Source organism: Pomacea canaliculata, linkage group LG1, assembly GCF_003073045.1.
Source record: "Pomacea canaliculata isolate SZHN2017 linkage group LG1, ASM307304v1, whole genome shotgun sequence".
Lineage (NCBI taxonomy): Eukaryota > Metazoa > Mollusca > Gastropoda > Architaenioglossa > Ampullariidae > Pomacea > Pomacea canaliculata.
In genome coordinates, this window is record NC_037590.1 from 44,339,135 (window position 1) to 44,362,405 (window position 23,271).

The 23,271-nt window shown below is 36.9% G+C and overlaps 2 protein-coding genes across 5 annotated transcripts; one reads left to right on the plus strand and one right to left on the minus strand.

Moving 5' to 3' along the window:
* Positions 1–423: 423 nt before the first annotated feature.
* On the minus strand, positions 424–1,903 carry LOC112566895. The gene is made up of 2 exons (XM_025243319.1): positions 1,746–1,903; positions 424–1,466 (listed from the first exon to the last, which is right to left on the minus strand). Exons 1-2 carry the CDS (start codon positions 1,829–1,831, stop codon positions 1,067–1,069), a joined length of 486 nt encoding a protein of 161 aa, XP_025099104.1. The 5' UTR covers positions 1,832–1,903; the 3' UTR covers positions 424–1,066.
* LOC112566874 (DNA topoisomerase 3-alpha-like) lies at positions 1,413–23,203 on the plus strand. Of its 4 annotated transcripts, none has more exons than XM_025243289.1 (31): positions 1,414–1,496; positions 1,924–2,250; positions 2,513–2,649; positions 3,318–3,393; positions 5,374–5,482; positions 5,860–5,911; positions 6,522–6,613; positions 7,575–7,745; positions 8,289–8,334; positions 8,638–8,692; positions 8,939–9,013; positions 9,451–9,631; positions 10,215–10,321; positions 10,583–10,693; positions 11,105–11,179; positions 12,255–12,305; positions 13,658–13,736; positions 14,041–14,154; positions 14,271–14,340; positions 14,799–14,827; positions 15,124–15,182; positions 15,509–15,575; positions 16,373–16,451; positions 18,230–18,329; positions 18,871–18,944; positions 19,263–19,669; positions 20,959–21,052; positions 21,506–21,595; positions 21,771–21,883; positions 22,267–22,419; positions 22,877–23,203. In XM_025243289.1, exons 2-31 carry the CDS (start codon positions 2,101–2,103, stop codon positions 22,912–22,914), a joined length of 3,054 nt encoding a protein of 1,017 aa, XP_025099074.1. In that variant the 5' UTR covers positions 1,414–1,496; positions 1,924–2,100; the 3' UTR covers positions 22,915–23,203. The 4 variants fall into 4 exon arrangements, 3 of the variants coding, with proteins under 3 accessions (XP_025099090.1, XP_025099074.1, XP_025099082.1); XM_025243297.1 differs by having other exon boundaries at positions 1,417–1,496; positions 21,771–21,877; XM_025243305.1 differs by lacking the exon at positions 22,877–23,203 and having other exon boundaries at positions 1,413–1,496; positions 21,771–21,911; positions 22,267–22,408.
* Positions 23,204–23,271: the final 68 nt, after the last annotated feature.

Here is a 23,271-nt window from a genome sequence, read left to right on the forward strand (position 1 = left end):
CCAGAGAACTATTACAAATTATCCGTGCAATATAAATTCTTACCAAACATTTCGTATCAAAAAGACCATGGATCTGAGCATGTTCAGTGAGAGATTAGTGTGCATTAGATTTAAACCGTTGCATGCTGAAACAAGATGTCTGATATCCCTTATTCCTGTGGAGCAAATCTTGAAAAATAGTATCCATTGTGTAAATGTCAAATACACATCACTATGCTCCTCGAGGATGTAACAAAAAAAAAAATAAACTAAAACTAAATATCAACGAAAAATATTTAAAAACCAAACCCATAAGAAAATGAAGACATGAACTAATTCAACACTGGGATGCAAAAACCCAAGGGAGAATATTGACAAAGATGTCCAGTTTTGTCTTTTAGTAGCATCTGTTGGTCTCAGAATTTGACACCAACAAAAACAGCATTTACTCAACAATTATATTTATAACATATCAAACAGTTCTGTTTGATGTGATGAAACATAACTTTACCAATTGTTTAATTACTCACTGAGAAAGAGGTTTGAGTAGGCCTGTCGAGACATCATAAATGTGGGGTTTCAGTCAATCCTGCAGGTAGCCAATTTAGCCCGCTCAGGTACGGTAACAGGCTGTGTTAAAATGCCTTATGAAAAAGCTCTGACTGGTACACTATAAAGATAAGATGGATGCTACTATTTCTTCCTGATGTAATGAATATCCTCTCAATATATAAAAATAACAAGCTTGTTATTGATATCCACACCTGTATCATCCTCCACTGATAAACAGCTAAGCAGATTTCACAAAAACTTCATTTAATGTTCTATAAAATTTTCATCATCAATACAGTCACTCACTGTTCTTTCTGAAGATGCTATCTGAACATCTGCAGAAAGGTTTCTTGGAATATAATTGGTAGAATTTAGTTTACAAACAAGGCTTTCATAATACAAAATGTCCCATTGAAGCTCTGTGATATGGGGCACTGATCCTGATTTTTATACTGCAGTAAGCTGTTCAAGGTCTTTTAACCTATGTATTTTGGGGAAAACTACACTTTCAATAAAATAGACATTTGTGACTTGTTTACTGATTTGGTGTGTCAGTTCCTTTTTCTTCATGCAACTGAACCAAACGTTCTTCAAGTTCTTTAGTATCTTTGCCATGTTCTTGGGCATATTTTATGGCTATTTTCAACTGGGACTCTTCCAGATGTGGTACACGTTCAAAAAGTGGACGAGATAACTCCAAATCCAAATCATTCTCTTCACGCAGATACAAGAAATAGATCAGAAAAACACCTGTGCTGATGGCTACACTGAGAGTCTGATGCCAAGGAATTTCTTGTTTTTGATTGTTCGCTGCGTTGGCAAGGCTCCATGATGCTGCTTTGCTGGTTGAAAACTTAATGGGAGCACTGTCTGATGATTCCTCTTTCGTACATCGCCATGAGCTGGTTGAAAGTTTCGCCCTGGTACATCTTGAACTAAAAAGAACACGATATCCAATTTATATGGTATATTCTGTAATATGTATTAAATCAATATGAATGCGAGTATGTGCAACAGGGTAAGAATTAAAGGAAAGATTTATGCATTGTATCAAAAGTGATCACTTTTGTTCAATGATTTCTCTTTAGAATTAAAGCGATTCTTTTTTCAATAATCAACTTTTATATAATAAAATTGAAATCATACTCTTAAACAATAACACTTAAGTTCACTAATAGTAATAATTAAGATATAAAAGGTTATCTAAAACTCACGAATCAGATCTCATTAGCAATTGATTGAGAAGCTTGTAATGCTCTGAAAAGCGAGTAGAAGTGATCTGCAGTCTAGCGAGAAACATTTTTAAGAACGAAGTAACCTTCTCTGACTCTATACTGAAAAACTCAATAGTAGCCTATTCTCAAAATGTTTTAATCTCCATTTATTTTGCAGAAAAGAGTTAAAAACCTTGACCTTTAAAGATGGCGGCAAAATGAAACATTGGAGGAGTACCAACACAAAACACACCTGTTTCCGTCATTTTACGTACCTTATGCCTTGTTCTTGTGTTTGAAAAATAAACATCTTTTGACTTTGGGGTATTCTATCTGGATTTGGGATATTGAGTTTATGAAACGCATTTTCAATATCTTCTTTCGTCGGAATGCTGTACGATCTGTGTCAACCACAATTGAAATGGTACGCATCCTTAATGTCGCAGAAAAAAATGATGCAGCCAAGTCGATCGCTGATGTCATGTCTCGTGGTCATTATAGAAAGGTAATCTGTTTTGTATGTTGTAATATTCTACTGCATAATCAGTGTAGACAAACAGTCACATCGAGTGACATTCATTACTCAGTGTCGCTCTGTGAGTATGCTATATTTCTTTAAATGCTATTTAGTCTCTTTCTTTCCCCTTTGTGGGTTATGAGGATGCTTATTTTTTCGTGACGTCAGATGCACATTCTTTATTGTTTTAAAGATTTTCAGGCGTTTTACAAACTAGTCTAAAGTTGATAATTTGCATACTTTTTTCCAGAGAGAAGGTTTCTCGAAATTTAATAAAATATATGAATTTGAGTCGTCTATTTTGGACCACCAAAACTGTACAATGACCTTTACTTCAGTATCAGGACATCTTCTTGCATTGGAGTTTCCAATACAGTATCGCAAATGGTAAGCAAAGCAAACCAATTCTTAAGCACGTTTCTGTACTGCTGAATGTGTAATAGGGAAGGGTGATGAAGGAGATACAAATACATAACTATTTGTAATTGTTTAACCTATGTTTTCCTTTACTTAGAGAGTATAGTTTAACTTACTATAGGTGTAGGACTGCATGACTCAGCTGGCCATCATTGTAAAATGAAAATGTGAGAGGTGAAATGCTCATCAGTTTTCTTGTGCACAGTAACCTTACTGGCTTTTAACAACAACAAAAATACTAAAATAATCTTATGTTAACAGAAAGGAAATCAGATATAAGATCCTTGGGTGTTTGGTCACAGGTCTCTACTTTTTCCCCGCATGGTGTAGTGCAAACAATCAATAGATGTACTGAAGATGTGAAAATGTACACTATGTTTAGTGCCATAAACTTTCTTTTTAAACAAACTGGAAAGCCTGTCAAGATAGTGTGCGTGTGAAAGAGAGAAAATGCTTTTTAGTATAATGAAGAAACGAGGATTTTTGTTTATGAAGAGTTAATGAATTTGAGAACTAAAAGAAAATCAGTTACAGAAATATCACAGATTTTTGCAACGTCAGTTTTCCTTGGGTATATTATGAGGAATATTGTAAACTTCAGGGAACATTTTCATCATCAGAGGCTTTGCTGTTTTCAGGATGTCTTGCAGTCCTGTAGAACTCTTTAATGTGCCAGTGGAGAAGTACTGCCCCAAGGATTATGAAGACATAAAGGTGTTTACTAAATTTTTTTGTTTAAATGTTTTGTGTTTGTTTTTTAAAGTAACTGACATTAAATGAATAAGCTAAACTCTGTTACAGTCAGGTCCTATTTATTTATATATTAAATAAATAAGCTTAACTCTGATACAATCAATCTAACAGTGGAGTACAAATGACATACATATTTTTTATATTGCCGATGGATTTTTCATATTCTCTAACTGAAATTAGTAGGTTGAGACCCTTCAGTATCTTAGCCACTAAGCAGTTTTTTAATTTCCACCTTAATATATTTTTTCTTTTTGATGTTACCAACATCATCAAAATAACAACCTCCCTCAGCAGAATGAAAAATGGGAGCAAAAAATAAATGCTTTTTACATAGGAAGGCATATGTTCTACAAAGGAGAGTGTGAATTCATGTTGTACATTTCACACTGTAGATACATTTAGGTGAAGGATGTCCAAAAACGAAATTTCCAGTCTTTGCAGAGTCAGGAAATTTGCTTACAGTAGCTTTTGGCAAATGCAGAGTAAATATAACAGTGTTTGAATGTTTAAAAATGTAACTTGTAAGTTTGTGATTCAAAGAAGTTAAGAAATGAAGGCATTGTAATAAGGCCAGAAATATTAAGCTGTTATGTTCTACTGACAGAGGGTAGAGGTGTGTTTATGCAAGAATAAAGAAAGGTGATTGGTGGTGACTGGGGCCAGGGCAAATGGGATGGGGAAAGAAAACATGCTCTTAAAAAAATCAGCATCTCAAATAAAGTAAGGAAAAGGGGTTGGCGTGGTGGTAGTGGTGACATGTTGGTAGCAGGGATGAGAAGTAAAGAACATCAGATTACTTTTGAATTATTAATAGGTCCCTTCCTTGTTTGTTGGCTTGTCCCATTTTCCCCCATAATGATTTAGCAAATACACCCAGACAGTCTATTCCACTCACCAGCTGCCCATTATCTATAAGGTTTCTCTTTGTTTTCTTTTTTTCCTGCTGCTTCTTTACCTTTCTGTATTGTTACATTTGGAGATTTTTTTTTTAATTAAAAAAAATGCTTGCATAAAGGCTAAGCTCATACTTTAGGGTGGGAAAGGATTCAACCTTATGGAGGGAGGTGATGAGCAGACAGAGTAGCATACCCTAGTGTCATAATTCACATAACTGTTTATATCTGGCATGACAAGGTCAAACCATTTTTTCCTGCCAGTCAGTGGAAGTTTAGCCTTCAACCTTCATTGTAGGAAAGAGGAACGTTGTAAGTCAGTCATCGGAGAGGTGTTGAGTCGACCACCTGTAGGTGTGAGATTAAAGCTTGAAGATTATTTATGTAAAATGATTTTGAACTTATTTTTAACCTTAAACTGTTGATGCTGGCTGATAAATGTTGCCAGAAATATCATGGGAAATGAAGAGAATTTGCAAATTTTTTGGCTATTTATTTTGGTTTCCTGTGATTTATTTAATGAATAATCGCTTCTTGGCCTTTTGGCTTAGATCAAAACGATCATGGAAAAAAAATGAATAAACCTATTGGTCCAACACCAAATTACTTGAAATGTATAATAAGCTAATAATCAAATAAATTCTATTGCATCATGCTAAAATATATATATGTGTGTGTGTGGATGTATTAGTAGTGTTGGTTTTTTTAAATAACTTGCATTTTTAGAGAAATTCATGCATCTGGGTTTTTTTTTTAAGGGTTGTGTGACTTTATTTTAGACTAAGCAATCTTGAATCTTAATCAGTTTACTTAGAAACTAAGTGTTTTAGCTATATTAATAAGGGCAGTGATCAGCAGTATGTTTTTGACAAAATAAAATTTTGTATGATTGAAGATATCTCTGTAAATTATTGTTTTCATGGTCTATGTTTTTCACTTAAAAACTTTAAAAAAATTTTAACATTTTCCCATGTATTTAGTTTTAGAATGTATCTTTAGAAGAATAAAACTACTAAATGGTACGATTATTTTTATGACACACATGCAGCGGACCTTGGAAAATGAAATAAGAGGCTGCCAGAAGCTTGTGATCTGGACTGATTGTGACCGAGAGGGTGAAAATATTGGATTTGAAGTCATCCAAGTGTGCCGTGCAGGTCATTTTTTACCTCTTGCTATAAAGTTAATGATGTGTTCTATCTCACATTAAGTAGTCACTTTCCCACTCCTACAATCCCTTAGATCACTGAAGACTTCCTCTCAATTACTTTAATAGAATCATTTACATAAACCACTATCTTTGCTCACATTGTTACCATCTTCATTTTTGTTGCCACAAGAACAGCTAAAGCTGTTACCTGTCTTATTCTATTGGTCTGTTTTGTGTGCTGCCTAAGTCAACTTTTGAATTATGTAACTTATGCAGGCATGACACTGATTTTAGTTTTATTTCAGAGAACTAAGAACTAAACTAAATGAATATAGTAAAGAAAGAAACGTAGAAAATAAATATCTGTGAACTTTTTCCCTACAGTAAAACCAAACATTCAGGTGTATCGAGCCAGGTTCTCAGAAATTACACCGCAGTAAGTTTTTTCTTTTGCTTGTTTGTTTTGAAAAAACAAATGGTATTAAAAGGTTTTTGCTTTGTTTGGCATTTTATGCATCTGTCATATACTACACATTAATTATAATTATAATAAATTGTAGAAAAGAGACCACCACTGACAAGAGCAAAGTCATAGTGAACACCAATGGTGACAGCAAAGCAGAGATTTACATGAATATAATACAGCTTCATAAGGATAAGTACCTAAAGAACTTGATAGATGCCCTTTCTAAAGATAGGAGCTGCATAGCAGAAAACTGAATAAGATTTCAGCAACCAGGCTGAACAGGATTTGGTCCAGTAATATCATTATACCTCGGAGATGGTTGACACGAGATGGACAGAGAAACAACTCAGTAGCAAACTTAACCGTTAGTCTGATTATTCCATGCAGAACATTTGTACTGCCCTTTAAAGCAGGTCCAAGGATTAATTAAATCTTGTCAGCAATTGCGTTTGTCTAGGTCCCCCTAATGGCTGGTCCTAGCAAACTAACATAGCTGATAAAATGATGAATGAAATGGTGTTTTTCTCTTTATGACCTTTTTAAAAATTCTGCAATTGACATTATGTGTTTTCACATTTAGCGCTATCGCCAATGCAGCTCGGAACCTGGTAAGGCCAGATCAGCTTGTCAGTGATGCTGTTGACGTCAGGATAGAATTGGATCTTCGCATAGGTAGAGTGCTGAATATCTGACATTCCTATAAAGAATATACTATTACTGTCATCAGATAAACCAAAACAAAAACTTACTCATGATGGCAGTTTTAGAAAAATTCATTGAAAAATTAGGAGTGTTATCAAAGTGTAAAATAGTAGACCACACTGGGTAGGGTTCATAGTTTTGTTTTGATTTTTTTCAACTGAAATCTCACAAACATCAGGTTCCTTAGTTTTTTTCCAGTCATATTCTTTGTGGTGGTCAGTTCAAAGAATAAAAAAAAAAATCATTCTGGTCAGTTGAAATCATTCAAAAGAATACTTGGCTCGATTCATGTTCTCTGCTAAAACTCAGATTGTGACAAGATGTGTAATCGTAACATTGACAGACAAACAATTTCCTGAAAATTATTAATAAAGATATATTTTTTATTTGTAAGATGACTTTGTGTCATTTGTCATTGCTTCAGTGATAACTGGTAATGCAAACTTGTGCTAATCAGATGTGTAAAAGCCATAAACATTGCATGTAAACACTGGGAACCAATCACATTAAAGCAGAGTGGTTTTTTTGCTCTCACTGGTGTCACAAGAGTATCAATGGCATTCATTTATGCTGAATAGTGTTTCCTAACAGTCATGAAAGATGCATATGAAACAGCCAAAAGGGGATATTTTTTAACATTTTCATTCATCTGTCCCAGCCATCTTGTACAAATTTTGAGAAAGTTGGATGTAACCCCCTTCCTCAAATACACCCACCTCTATTTTTATTTTCCTGAAAGTATTTAGAATTACCAAGAAAACAGCCAACTTTAGCAGAGATTTAAAAGGTTATCTTAGGAATCCATAAACCAGATTCAAAATATTTCTATGCTTATTTATTTATTTTGTGCTATCTTACTTGTTAAGTTTTTATCTGTATTTATCGACTCAAAAAAATCATTGTGTCAGAGCAGCACGGATATCTTTGACAGGTGCAGCATTTACCAGGTTCCAGACACTACGGCTGAAGAAAGTCTTTCCTGAGGCACTAGCTGAGCAGCTTATCAGCTATGGTAGTTGTCAGTTCCCTACATTGGGTTTTGTGGTGGAACGTTACAAACAGGTGCAAGCTTTTGTTCCAGAACCTTTCTGGAAACTGAAAGGTAAATGTTGGAGTGGGATAAAAGACATCATTCTTGCAATCACAAAGGCATTAATACATATGAGTATACTTGTGCTTCCACACACACAGACAGATTTTTCTGCATAATGCCATTGAAAATTAGTCATTCAAAAGAAATTTGTTTTTGAAGGTCTTTGTTATGGCTTATCACATAAAGGTCTAGTATGGCCATATGCTAGCACCTAGCAGTATGACCATCTGCGTTCAGATATGTGTCCTTTCCATGAGATTTACATCTAGATTGCAGCCATGATAAATACAAGCTGACACCATGAACAGAAGGAGATCAACAGTGCAGATGTCAAGAATGTATAGTGATGCATTCATGTTGTCAAGGCTACAGCCAATGGGTTAAGTGGGACCATGTGTTAATTAGGTGTATTTGTGGATAAATGGGAAGTCACAGTCATTACAAGACCAATCTTTACGCAGATTTTAGAAAATGGTATCTTGCATTGAGCCTAACCTAATTATTAGGAAAAAAAAATTGCATGGAACTCAACGTTTAACTGTGCTGTTTCAGTAACTCATCTTTGTGATGATGTCAAGGCAGAATTTGTGTGGAAAAGGTAAGCACATGCATACATATGGGAATGTTGCTTTCTAAAAATTAACAGCACTGTAGCTTGTATCTATGCACATCTATTAGAGAGCACATGTACTTAAAAGATTTAACTTTTGACTTAAAAAGCTTAAAAAAGTAAACTTATGTGAAATTAAGCATCTCTACAATAATGGGAAAAATCCATTCCTTGCTCTGTTGACATATTTTTACTTTACTATCTAGCATGAATCTATGGGAAAGGTATTCTGAATAGAAATCTGCTATAAGCCTGGAATAGATATTTACCTAATTTTCTTCCTCTTGGCAGGAATCGACTGTTTAATCACTTGGCGTGTTTTGTATTGTATCATCACTGTATTGAGGTGAGGTCTGTTTCTAATCTTTTGTAGATAGGCTTTAAATAAATGTTTTGTTTTGTTTTTTTGGGTTTTTTTGTGTGTGTTTTTTTTTTTTTTTTGACTTATTAAGATTTAGCTTCTTTTTAATTTTTCTTCGTTGTGCTTTTTTCTACTCTCTGTTTTTGTCCCATAGAAATTTTGATTTTTTTTAAAAATCTAGCAATACTCTAAACACTGAATGTAAATAGATTCTTTTTTGTGCATTTTTAGAATCCTGTGGCGACAGTGGTAGATGTAAACAGCAAGAGCAAAAATAAATGGCGCCCAGTTGCACTAGATACTGTGGTAAGAAATACCTTATACAGATACTCCTTTCTTTATATTTTGTTTATGCACATTAGAGTGTGTTTGCACAAGTGACAGACTACGGGATTGAAGATAAAACAATTATGGTTATGGTCACTTTAAGTATTTTACAAGCTTCATAATTTGACCAAAATGAGTTCATAAAGTAGATTTTAACGTACACATATCTTTGGTGTGCTCACTTGTAGCCCATGGGCTTTGTCTTATCAATAATAACAGTTCTTTTTACTTTAGCTCTTTATTACCTCCTTCCTCCATCACTACTGGTGTTTACTAGAGCATTTTATGCTGAAGGTGAAAATTTATGAAGTTACATCTGATACCCCAAAATTCTCCAGCACATGTTGATTTTTTGTGGGTTGGCATTCTGTTATTTTCTGCTGGCCAACATCTCAGCATTTCTTTTTTATGCGCAGGAAATGGAGAAGCTGGTCTCACGCAAGCTTCATATCAATGCCAAGGAGACCATGCGTGTTGCCGAGAAACTGTACACACAAGGATTTATCTCCTACCCTCGCACTGAGACCAACATTTTTCCAAAAGACCTTGATCTTGTTCCTCTTGTTACAGAACAGGCACGTGATCCAAACTGGGGAGGTGAGCATATATCTGTTAGAAGGAGCACCACTTGAAAAAGAACAAAACTTGAAACACCTGTGATATCTGAGTTTATTGATGCTACTCATAGCATTCCTACTTTGCAGTATTAGCTGCTTTGGTACTTGATGTGGAAGTATCCTGTCTCAACGAGACTAAAGAGTTGAAAATACAAACACTAGGTACTTACATAGTCTGTGGGTCTTTTTGATTAGAAAGGATCACTTTGAGTCAAAGGTATGGGAATTGGCATTTTTATGCCATGCTTGCAACTATGGCTGCATCACAGCAAAGCAGGATGTTCTAGATACAACTACAAGTGCCAAATGCAGAAAAGGAATAATGTTGCTTAAGGTGAAATCGGAACACAGGATAGATGATAATTCTCACTCTATTGGTGGCAGGTTAACCATCTCATCATTAGACTGTGTTCATTATGTAAGGAATTTTTTTCACTAGAATCTAACTTAAAAGGTCAACTTGCTCTTGGTGTAATTAAAAGAATCTGTTTTTGTTTTTTTTTTTAAATGAATGGTTTAATTTTGTCTGACCTTTTTTGTTGTCTTTTTTTTTTTTATAACAGAATTTGCTCAACAAGTTTTGCAGCAAGGGCCTCATCCTAGAAATGGTAACAAGACGGACAATGCTCATCCTCCCATACACCCTCTTAAGTACACCAATCAACTCCAGGTAGTTATTTTTTTTTTATATTTTTCCTTCTTTCCCCTCATCTTCCACCAGGCAGGTGCTGATAGAGAATCCTATATGTTCCCTAACTGTGAAGATGGATGTCAATTTTTTCAACAAGATTTTGAGTTTTCTGGATGGGAAATCCTGATTCCATTAATTTTTATAATTCACACATTCATACACTCAATTCTTCAAATCATTTAGGGAAGGAATTAATGGCAGACTCATTACATTTATATCTATTCGTCTGTAAATTTTCAGGGCAATGAGCAGCGTATATATGAGTTCATTGTGCGTCACTTCCTTGCCTGCTGTTCACAGGACGCTCAAGGCCATGAGACAGTTGTGGAAATAGATGTTGCTGCAGAGCGTGTATGCATAAAATTACCTAAGGCGTTTTTGTTTGTTTGGTCTTTTTTTTTTTTTTTAACCCTTATTAAAATCCTAGTGTCAAACCTTTTGCTGTGATAAGATTTTGTAAATAGACTTCGCTATTGTGCAAAGTATGTTCACAGCAAGGCTTAGCATGAGCAGTGGGCTATTAGTAGCAGTCTAAGTAGTTTGGACTGTTGGAGAGGAACGCAGGTGGATTGTGAGTTCAGAGTTTTTCCTAAATTTAGCATTATTATTTGGCTTAGTCTTTTATTGTCAGTCAGAGGTTTGGGAATGCCTTTGTTTTAATATTTTGAAATTGCAACATTTGAACTGGTTTAAATCACCTTTTGCTGACAATTAATTTTAGCTCTGATAAGTTATAATTATTTTGTATGTGTGTGGCTGTAGTTTAGTGCACAGGGACTGATGATCCTGGCTAAAAACTACCTGGAAGTGTATCCCTATGAAAGATGGAATGCCAAGGTTAGTGTTTCTTCTTCGTATTGTACTGGATGACATGACTATGTAGAGATCACCCTCTATAGCAGACCTGGGCAAAGGCCCGCCCGCCAGTATATATACTATATATACAGTATTGGATAAAACTGAGTTAACTATATTAGTCCGGCCCTCTAAAACCATCCCAATTTCTCATGCGGCCCCGTGGGAAAATTAATTGCCCACCCCTGCTCTAGAGCTACCTCAAATCCAGCTGTCCAAACCTGTCAAAATGTCTTTCTTCTAGTACTTACCAGATGACATGACAGCTAGCTCCCTACCCCCACCCCCACCCCACTTCAGTGGTTTCCAGACTCACTCCAGGTGAAAAACAAACGTGACAGGTTTTGTGGTGGAACGTTACAAACAGGTACAAGCTTTTGTTCCAGAGCCTTTCAAGGCAGCTTTCATGGGAGTGGGGGGGGGCTGAACTGAATTCATATACTAATGTTCTGTGGTCGTTTGACCGGAACAGTTTTGGACAGCTGGATTTGAGGTAGCTAGAGGGTGATCTCCACATAGTCATGTCATCTGGTTAGTACTCGAAGAAAGAAGTTTTACCACTAAAAATGGTATTTTTATATAATATATTAGAAAGACCCCAAAACAAAAATGTATTTGCCGGTGGGACTTGTTGTCCAGTAATATATTAAGCCACATTGTTATAGGAACACATTTTCATGAATTAAAACATTTATGGCCATTTGATCTTTGAGATCAGTTTCATCTAAATAAATTTTCTTTGCCATTTTATCTAATTTATATGCAGTAATGATTTATATAGTTATTCCTTTATAGGAAAAGTATCAGTGTGCATGCATGTGTTTGTGAGAAAGAAAGAAAATGGGGTGGGTGTACTTTAAGGTTGATCTGTACATGTACATCCATGTACATTTATCTGTATATGGTTCATGTTTGCATAGTGTTCAGCATTTGCAAATTTATTTCAGCAAAATGCCAAGTTAATTTAATGAAACAGCATTTCAGCTAAAAACTAAATTTATGCTTTTTCTTAGCTGCACATCTCATGACCATTTCTTGATTGGTGGATATGTTTCAGGAAATTCCCCTTTATTGCAAAGGTGACAAGTTTGATCCATCCACCATAGAGGTGATACTTAGTGACTTAAATCAGTTCTTTTCTTCTTATTATTTATTATTCTTTGTTTTCCATGCCAAAGTGCAACTTATTGCATTCTATGACACTCTACTGGTTACAAATCTCAAAATATTTAGCACACTAGTAATAATAGCAGCCTTTTTCTTGCACAAAGACTTGGCAGACTATTGTCTCCACATTCAGCCTTCTCCAGCACTTGTTCTCGAATGCCTGGATTCTTCTCTCTTTTTTGACAAGCAGAGTCCACATTTTATGTTTGTCTGTGTATCTCCATCTCCCCCTTCCCCTTCCAGACCTTAGGACACACATTTAGATTTATATGTATGCACGTATATAACCTATTATAACTATGGTGGAAAGTCAGCTTATTTGTGATTAGGAGTTTCTTCAAAGTGGTTTAGCCAGTTAAAGGCTAAGCTTCTTAACCATGCTAACATAATTGAAATGCAAGAGAAAGGGAGAACTGCAATTGTGACGTGTGTGGCCATAAACATTAATATCCACTATTATCTTGGCTTGCCATGGCATGTCATATCTGCACTTTACAAATGTGAATGGAAACAAAAGACAGGCCAGTTTTGGTAAGAAGATATCAGTCTTTAGGGTGGCCGTTGTAAGTGTTGAGATGTCCTTGCAGAAGATATCGATCTTTGAGGTGGTTACTGTAAGTGTTGAGATGTCTTTGGGGTGGAGTTCCTCTGCTAGTAGGACACAGAAGACATTAATTCTTGACATTTTCTATTTTGCTGGCTGTCTCTGCTTCCTCTCTTGCTCACTCATCTTTTTTGTATCTAAATCCACACAGAATATGTGTCCTACATCTTCTTACATTTGTCAGAATAGAAAGCAGGCCAAATGAAGTGATTGAAAAGTACATACACACACAAAACCAAAAAGCACCCAGGCAGCTTTAGAGTTTGCTCTGGCCATTGTCACTAGCAAAGTTATTTTGGTACATGCCTAATGTGGAACTGATGAGTATTCTCCTGTAGAACAGAAATTTCACATGCAGAGAAAGACAAGCATCTCACAGAGGACTGAGCTGCATGAGTACTAAGAGTTTTAGTCCCCGTGTGTGAAGCTGCCCATAAGTTTGAATTGATCCAGTGAGAAATTTATGTAATGTGTGCAACAATATCAATGCAATTGCAGTCCACATGCAAAATGGTGTTTTTAGTTACCATAGATGTTATGTTATAGTTACGTGGACTAACAGCACCATTAGTACTAGGTTTCTTTTTTTTAGTAATGAGAAGAGCAACTATCACTTAAATATTGATAATTGCATGGGCACATGCAGATTACAAATGAGCTTTTTTGAACTCTTATTTATGACAACCCAGATGGTTGCTGGTGAAACTTCGCCACCCTCATTGTTGACAGAAGCTGACCTCATTGCTTTGATGGAAAAACATGGCATTGGTAAACCATTATTCATCATTTGCTGCATATTAAGCTGCAAAAAGTACATTTAAGCAAATTAGAGGCATTTGTCACACTCTGTTCAGCAACAGCAACACTAACAAATAATTTAATTCTTAACATGAACAGAACAAAAATTTCCAACTGATAGATTTTTTTTTTTTTGTTGGGGGAGGGGGGCAACAATTTTTCTGTATTTTTTGCGTAGGGACAAGTTGATAAATGCAAGGCAGTTTTTTTTTTCTAATACCAGAGTGTGACACATACATTATTATAATAACAACAAGCAATGCTGTGTCAACAGGTACTGACGCCACACATGCTGAACACATTGAGACCATCAAAAGTCGTATGTACGTTGGTCTGCGACCTGATGGACGATTTGTACCAGGACATCTTGGCATGGGACTAGTGGAAGGTTGGTTTAAAAGAATACACTTGCAATCAATTTTTCTGTTGTACGTGATGATAAATGATTATTCTTCTGGATCTCAAATACTAACTTTTAATGGCATGTCCATTGTTTATGGACAGGCTATGACCAGATGGGATATGAAATGTCGAAGCCACATCTTCGTGCAGAGCTGGAAGCAGACTTAAAGGCGTATGTTAAAATTTTTTTCTGAGAATTTTATGTGGTCTTTTTCATAATTTTGTAATTTGTATTATTATTTCATTAAAACATTATTTATTTGTTTTTCAGAATTTTTTTTAAATATGCCTACAAAATGTTTTTTATTTTGAAGAAAATGTCTTTTTTCATTTATTTACTGTCCTACTGTATCTTGACATACAAGAAGGGAGGAGATATCAGTTTGTCTCCACTTTCTTTCGTGGTCCTTTGTTTTTTCAAGTTGGGCACCTCAAAAAGTAGCTGTTAATACCCCATGCACATTGCCATTTAATGTCGTGCAAAAATGAATAGCCTAGATTTTCTGCTAGATCTTGTAGCCCTCTAAGCCATGTCTATAGTAATGTATTTCTGTAGTGGTTAATTTCTGAAACTGCCATTTGTATATTTTTTTGAAAAATTATTGTATGTGTGCATGCATCTATGTGCAGTATTTCTGAAGGAAGAAAACAGAAGAATGGTAAGTTTTTCTGAAGTTTTCATATGACCAGTTTTGCTTGCCACAAAACTTTTTTACCTATAAAATTATATAGACTGATTTACACTGTTTATTCTTGATGTGACACAAAAATATCCATATCATTGAAAGAAAATATAGTTTATTAGTCAGACATAAAATCCTAAAATAACACTTCTTATGTGAATTCTCTTTTTGTGAATATTTCCAATGGACACAGTCTTGAAAATATCAGTATTTTCTATACTTTGGCTATATAAAACACACCTCTTTGTAAATATAAGAATCCATTGTTACAGATGTATTGGTGCAGCAAGTGCAGAAGTACAAGGATGTCTTCATTGAGGCCTGTCGCCAGGTGAGTTGTTGCCACAAACATAAATTAATCATTCATAGAGAATGGGACTCACCATTCTTCAAAAAATTAAAAAAAAATGCTCAAGCAACATAATGCCAGAGAAAATACCTCGTGCTTCTTTAATATAACTCTGGGTGTCCGAAATACTTCCAGAAAATAGAAGTGGTGAATGGAAATTTTGTGGAAGTCAAAAATGGATGAGATGTTTGAAAAACTCTAAACATATTAAGATGGTGAAATAGTCATTGAGAGAAGGGATTGGGAAAATATGGTCTTGATCTGAAATGACCTGCTGACTTAATCACTAAAAAGACATCTAATGACAGGCCCTGAAGCTAGATGAAGCACTCTCTCAGTATCTTGGGCAAGCACAGACCTATACTCCACATCCAGGTCAGAGATTTGATTTTTTTTTTTTAACGATGATTATTTCATATAATTCCTTTTCTTATGCTTTATTTGCAGCATGTACTGAGTTGCTTGTATGTCTGTATCTGGGTAGGGCTGTGATGGATATTGTCACAATCAAATATCTGAACTGTTAGCATTGTAAAAATAATAACTGTTGTAGCTCTAATATGAGCAAGTACTAATTTAAAACTGACCAGTCACTTATGTCTTTCACTTGTTCATACTAGTAAGGGGTGTCTTGCTTAACCTGCTGCTTTAAGGTTGAAAGGAGACCAGATGTATCTGATTCAGCACACTTTGATAGTGTATGAATGCTGTACCCCATCTCCCAACAAACCATTTTGTCAGCCTCCCTTTTATGTCTTTATATCAAGTCTGCACACATCCTGCAGAACAACATTCATCTTGCAGTATTCACCATTCTCTTCCCTTCACTAATGCATCTCAGTCAAACAGCATCTTTGTAACTTTGCATCACAGACCCAGCCATACTCTGAAAACTGATTGCTGTCTAAAATTTCCCCACCCTTCCCTATACATGCTTCACAAACAAAGTAACTGCACTTGGGAACTAAGTCAGCAATGCAGTCCATAACAAATACTGTTGAGCATTTTCTAAATGGTCAAATAACAAAAAATAGAGGCTTATGAACACCTTGGCCTTTAAAGCATCTTCTCATCGATATCATACTTACGTTTTTAAAGAAACATTTTTTTGTAACAAAGTTTTTTTGTTGCTGAAGCTGTTCTGTCCATAAAATAAAAATGTTTGTGATTAGCCCCAACTGCCAGTGTTGTGAAGCCCTGTCCTCACTGTGGTCACAACCTAACTTTGAGAACAAAGAAAAATGGTAAAGGGTGAGTCACGAGTATTTTGCACAACCTTGCTTTTAGCTACATAATTTCTACCGTGCATTGTTCCACAGACTAATAGTTGTCCTTGAACATGTTTATGATATGATTATCTCCCTGTAGAGAAGTTCCATTGTTCTTTGAGTTTATACTTAACCTCACCTTAATATTGCTGGTGTACCGTGTTTTGGTTCTACATAATAGCTCATCATAATTGATAATTCTTCTACGTACTCTACCAGATAACGTGACTATATGGAGATATTGCCCTCTAGCCACCCAATTCCTGCTGTCCACTCCCATTGGCCAGGGATGGCCAATGAGCAGAAAGAACACAATATCAGCCAACTCCACTATTCCTTTCTGCCTGGCTGGCTGGTGAGTACACCTCCCCAATTTCTTTCCCAGCTTCTACTGCATTGGTCTTATGTTTTTGCTACATTGCTATATGCTGGATTTGTGGTGAGAAAAAGGATCCTTACACTACTTGTAGTGTGGCAAGTCTCTGCAAACTCTTATTTGCTGTCTTCTGCTTGCCATGTGACTTTTGCTACCTCTGGTCTGAGGATAGTTAAGTACATGTGGTAAGATATGAACTGCAACCTGCTTCTTTGTGACAGTTTTTTCAGCGGTTAGAGTGTCAGATTCATGCCCTGTCCTCTGAACTTGCCTGTCTGCAGTTTTGGACTGATGGCTTGATCACACATCTTACCCACCCAGGATTTTTGTCCAAGAATCAGTTACCATTGCTTGACCCACAGGATGACATCTAGTGATCTTAAAAGGCTTCGGGATGAGTCTTGCACATTTACTACAAAAGATTGGCCTAAGCAGAAGCTGATCATACCTGTTCTTATCTTTGCAGGAAGGAAACGCTGGGTAGATGAATTTTGGGTGGATAAAAAAGAGTTATCAGGGCAGTATACATGGTTCTATGTCCACAGATGGAATCTCTAGTTCAAGCTAGGGCATATGAGTTTCGAGCTATAACTACTAGCCTAGTCTGTTCTAAAAATGTAGTCTTTAAAGGCATCATTCAGGCTGGTTCCTGATTCTATGCTTGCCAGGTTCTACCTGCAGCTCACTCTCTCTGGACATGGTCAGTAATGCCTCAGCAGCTCAGCATGTCACGTGTCAGCTTCTCAGAAGTTCACTCTGAGGCAGCCTTTGGTCGGCAGCTTCTCAGTAGCTTACTCCTAAAGCTCAGCTGGAATTGAGCTTTTTTTTTTTTTTGGCTGCTGAGGCAGTAGACTACATCCTGTATTGGCAATGACTCCACTTTTACTTTTTATTTATTCTCCATATAGTCATGTCATCTGGTAAAGTACTAAAAAGAAATATCATTTTTGGTAGTAAAAGTTCTTTCTTTGAGTACTTACCAGTTCACATGACCACTAGCTCTTTACTGCCTCTGCTGTTGGGCCCTTCTCATCCTCCACAAAAAAGTGGAGAGGTGTACTTACCAGCCAGACAGGAAGGAATGAAGGGGATCAGCTGGCTATTCAGAAGTGCACAGGAATTGGGTAGCTATCTCCATATAGTCATATCATCTGGTAAGTACCCGAAAAACAGAAAATTTACCGTATTAAAAATGGTATTTCTCCATAATTCACTTTTTGTATGTTGGGATTTAGGTCTCAGCCTGTGAGAATACAGACTAAACTTGTCTTAATGTGCCGAGAGTTTGTACCATCATAACTGGTTTTACACCTCACACAATCTGTCAGTCCACTTTAATAATAGCTTACCAATCTGTATGTCAATGCAATGCTTTATCTTTCCAGCTATTACATTGGATGCAGCAACTACCCTGAGTGTCGCCACGCACTCTGGTTACCAGACTTTGTTCTGGAGGCTGATGTGGACTCTGAAATCTGCCCAACAGTTAGTTAGAATTTTACTCTTCCATTTGAAAAAATTATAATTAAGTTACATTTTTTTAAGTAATCAGTTGCAAGTATTAAGTATTTTACATTTTTAAACACATTCAGCACTCAGGCTCCTGTTTTAAATTTCTCCCTTCTGCAAATTGCAGCTCTATTAAAGTGCTACAAAATGCCTTTCAAATTCTGTCAATATTGAGTAATAGGACAAATGTACACTTACCTTGCATACCCATGAGGTATTACACACACACAACACAACGCTCGACGACATCTTTTTCTGCTTCAAGTGACATGTAACAAATGACGCACACAAGATGTCAGACACAAGACACCATACACGAAACAATACAAGACCTACCACAACTCACTACAATTGCAACTCAGAGATAAAGACAAAATTAGAAAAAGTCTCTCATTGCTAGACTTTCTGACTGCAGGCTTTATCAAATTGTATATGTTGGCCAGCACTTTTTAGCAACAAATGTACATGCAGGCCAGCACTTTTTGGCAGCAAGTGTATGCTAGTATGTCTGTGACAGTGCCAACCAGGACCAGTCCACCTTCTCCGATTCCGTTTTCGTCCTGGAAGTGTACCACCAACCATTCCAAATAAGTGAGTAAAACTGAGAGATTAACAAAGATTCAATTGTTCTTCAAGAAGCAGCAGTTTACATAAAACAGCTATCTGGAAATTTAAATAGAGTGAGACATCTTTACTGTACTCAATAAGATTTCATCAGTTATAGTTTCCTCAGTTTTATAATAACTGTTGAAATTAACATGATAATGATTATCAGATCAAGATTTTCCTTTACATTCTACACCCAAACCTGCTCCTCAACATTTTTTTTTATCCTTATATGCTTTGAGAACTATTGCTTAGGAATGGAAAGAATTAAATATGAGAGATAAAATATATGGCTATTTTCAGCTTCACTGGGTGTGTTGGAGGCTGTGATGAAATGTTGTCAGAGACTCTTGGAATCACGCGGTCTTTAGGTACTTACAACAGAGTCGCAGGAAATACCAATAACAGTGTCCACAGAGGAACTGGGTGTGGTACAGGCACACCCAATGCAAGGTCTCTGTCAACCATACCTAACCCCACTGTGTTTGCAACATCACAAACACCACCTGCTGATAGAAACAACCAGAGAGCTAGAGGGAACCCTGCAGGCCGCATACCTCTTGGGTTAATGGATGCCAATGCCCAGAACAGAGAAAGAGGACAGCAAGGATCAGCTGCACGATCTACTATGGCTCCGGACTCCACCATCGTCTGCAGCTGTGGACATAACGCAAGACTTTTTACTGTGCGGAAAGAAGGTCCAAACACAGGTGGGGAAGTCGGTCTCATGATTGTTTTTGCGTAGATCAGCGGTTCTCAACCTTTTACTTGTGACTCCCCCCTGATGAACAAAGGTACTTCTGCACGCCCCCCTTAGCCAGCTAATTTCACTAATACTGGTATAAGAAACTTTTAAAAAATGACCACCTTCGCGCCCCCTTGTAAGCATGTCGCACCCCCCACCCCCACGCCTGGGGGGGCACGCCTCACAGGTCAAGAACCACTGGCGTAGATGGTCACTCTAAGATTTTTGGGTTTGTGCTTGACACATAGTTGAATACTGCAAGACTCTGGTGATGAATCATTGGGGCCCAGATTCCCAGTCCTTTGTTTGGTTATCTAGTGTAGAGAACTAGTGAATAATGACCATCTAACAATCAACTAAAAATATCCTGGCATGTACGCATTTTAGGCAACTGCTAGGACTTACTGTGTGCTTTGTGCATGGATTTAGGCATACAGGATGGAGTGCATCATGATGAAAAAGCGAATGCTTGAAAACAATTTACTTTTAACATTTGATGTTGCATTTATGCGTGTGTATGCGTGCTGTGTTGTGGAAGAATCTTATTACCTACACATTTTGCTCCTGGTGACAATCAGTACTTGTCATAGAGTTAAAAAGGAGGAGTGGGGGATAGGCCTGTTTTAAGCAAGTCCTGCATGGTGCGGCTATTCCAATCTTCTATATTACTTAGCCATTCTGTCTACCTCAGCATTGACCACTTTCCAAGGGACTGGAGGGAAAGTCTTACAGTGTCGTATCATGTGTCAGATTGCCTTTTTCCTCTGCTTCGCTGTTGCCATTAAGTGTTCTTGGTTAAAAAAAAAAAAAAAAGGTGAAGGTCATCCCATGGCCTTTGTCAGTGAGGTGTTAGAGACCTCTTTTTTTCTCAGGACCAGCTTTATGTGAGGGTGGTGCACATCTTGCCCTCACTGCCTTAACTTTCCCAACCCTCTTTGGAGTCAGGTACCCATTCCTGCCAACTGGGTGAAGTGAGATGCGTACATGAGTATCGGACAGGCACACTCCTCACTTTGCACTTCAGCGCTCTAACCACTCTAACCACTATCCACTTCCCTAAGGTAGCCACCCCCCTCCCCCACTTTCCTTCAAGACCATCCTATAGATATAGTTTAACCTATACATAGATGTTTTGACCCTCATGAGCTTTGTGTGGATTTGAATTCCTATTCTTTTGGAGTTTTGATTTTAGTGACCTCCTTTAGAGAAGCTCTAGGCCACTCAACCACCACATAGTGTTGTTAATTTTTTTAGGTCGTCAGTTCTATGGATGTGGCATGCCCCAGAAGGTCTGCACATTTTTCCTTTGGGCAGACGAGCAAGAAACAGGCAGGCAAGGCCATGCTGGGTAAGTTCTTTGCATTTTACTTTAATTTATGTTTGTATAAATGGTGCTGATGGAGAGAGAGTAAAAAATGACTAAAATGACTTGTGTAATGTTATAGTGTCTAAAATATTTATTCAGTTTGGTAAGCCTTGAAAACATTCAGTTTTGACATAAATGCTTGACCATTAATTTATCTGAGATTTTAGAAAAAATATTTACAGCATTGGTTTCCTTCAAACAGTAACATTGGGTTAAAATATTTGTATCATTACTGCTTGCACCTTTGCTCTCTCAGGTTGTCAGTTATGTACATTTTGTCTTCTGTAATCTCTTTCTGCTTGTGTGTGCATATGGGTGGTGGAAGGAACAGAGGGGTTGTCTGCATGTATACCTATGAATGTGCATGTGCTGTATCAAAAATGTTTCCCATACCCTTGTCCCTCTTCCAGAGCTTACTGATATCCATTGTTTCAGCTCCAACATAGCTCAGCTTAACAATGTTCCGCCCACATCCATGCAGGCAGGAGAGGAAGTGCAGTGCAACTGTGGTCTTGCTGCTCGGAGGTGAGTAGATCACTCCAAAAGCACCTTCATTTATTCAATACTCGCCCTCTTACAAACATTGCTACATTTCTGCATTTGAGCAAGTTTTTGAAATGATCAGTTAAGAATTGTTGTTAGTGCCACTTGATATCAAAATTCCTTTACTTATAGTTCCATTTTCCTCTGCTGGGAATAGGTTAACAGTCCAGAAGGATGGTCCCAATAAAGGCAAAGAATTCTATGGCTGTTCTAAACCTCGTGCAGAAGGCTGTGGCTTCTTCCAGTGGGCTTGCAACGTGCAAGGTGCTAGTAAGAAATATGCAGTTCATCTTAGCAAGTTAATATCTTGCATTTATATAGAGTAGTAAATACATCTGTTGAGTGTCATGGTGCAGTCAGATATAATATTAATGTATATTTTGTGTGGCTGATGATTTGAGGGCTATGTGACATCAAGGTTTAGTTTAGTTTATTTCTTGTTACTCCTTGAGGAGCATGGGGCCACACCTCACAAGCGGACCCGGTATAGAGCAGCCCCCCTCAGTTGGGCCCAAGTGGTTCCAATGTCCTTTGCCTCTCTCTCTACTGTTTTTTTGCAAAAGTCACATCATGGTGCTAGTGAAAAGCTGTCTCCTCTCTGGATTAACCTTTTAACTAAAAGATGTGACAGAACTATATTGCTTGCTTTTCAGACAATAGATTCACTGGATCAAGCAGTTTCCCAGGGCAGGGAAGAGGACCAGGGACTGGAGGGTTAACTGGACAAAAAAGAAAGCTAAGTTCCACTTCAGAGGCTACCCCAGCTGCCAGGCGTCCAAGGCGTTGTGGATTATGTGGGGTGGAAGGTTCGCGTTGTAGATCATTCAAAGCTGATATGACAATGCTTTCACATGTGTAGATATCAATTTATTGTCAAGGTATTTTAAGTACAGCTATGGTATCTGTGTGACGAGTACTTGCAACAGGATAGGAGGCCAAGGTGTAAATTAAGTCTATTTGAACTAAACAAATGCTAACACGCATAACTATGGTCTGGATATGGGATAGTTAAATATAGAATCTTCTCTGTTAAAGATATGTTTAAATGAGTTTAAAATATCAGTAAGACTAAAGAGGGAATAATTATGTCGTTTTCAGATCATCTAATTTGTTCTTTCATTAAATTCTTTTAAGTTCGGAAGAAGGGAAATATTAATCTTTATAGGGTCAAATGTTCTTATGTGCAATTGAGGAAAGTGATGTTTTTGAAAAGGGATTGTGAGCCTTTGAGTTTCATTCAGGTTGGAAATACTCTATGTGCAGGACATACAAAGAAGACGTGTCCACATAAAGACAGCTAAGAATCTTCATTATCTGTCGCTGGTTGAGGTTTGGAACAAGGATGTGCTGTTCACAGATTATGAGTGAAAAGGCTCTAAGACTTTTAACAAAAATATTGCAAACTTTTCACAGATGTAAACAGCGACAAACTGAACTTTTGCATCATTTCACTGGTCTGAGCAGTGGTGTGAAGTTTCAGTTATTGAAAGATTTTATGGTTAGTTTTAAGTTAAATATATTATTTAAAGGTTGATATAAGGGTTTTTGTATAAAAATGCTCATTAAAATGTACAGCATTGTCCTTAAAAAGTATTTTGTCGGGTGATGCTGGATAAATGAAAGAATGAATGAAAAGGTACAAAGGTATCAGCATGAAT

Bases quoted from the DNA above. Each gene is read 5' to 3' on its own strand.
- LOC112566895 (XM_025243319.1), bottom strand. From the start codon at position 1,831: ATGTTTCTCGCTAGACTGCAGATCACTTCTACTCGCTTTTCAGAGCAT. The intron at 1,467-1,745 runs GTGAGTTTTAGA...TGTTCTTTTTAG, and splicing joins TTGCTAATGAGATCTGATTC to TTCAAGATGTACCAGGGCGA.
- LOC112566874 (XM_025243289.1), top strand. From the start codon at position 2,101: ATGAAACGCATTTTCAATATCTTCTTTCGTCGGAATGCTGTACGATCT. The intron at 5,912-6,521 runs GTAAGTTTTTTC...TTTCACATTTAG, and splicing joins TTCTCAGAAATTACACCGCA to CGCTATCGCCAATGCAGCTC. The intron at 15,183-15,508 runs GTGAGTTGTTGC...ATCTAATGACAG, and splicing joins TCATTGAGGCCTGTCGCCAG to GCCCTGAAGCTAGATGAAGC.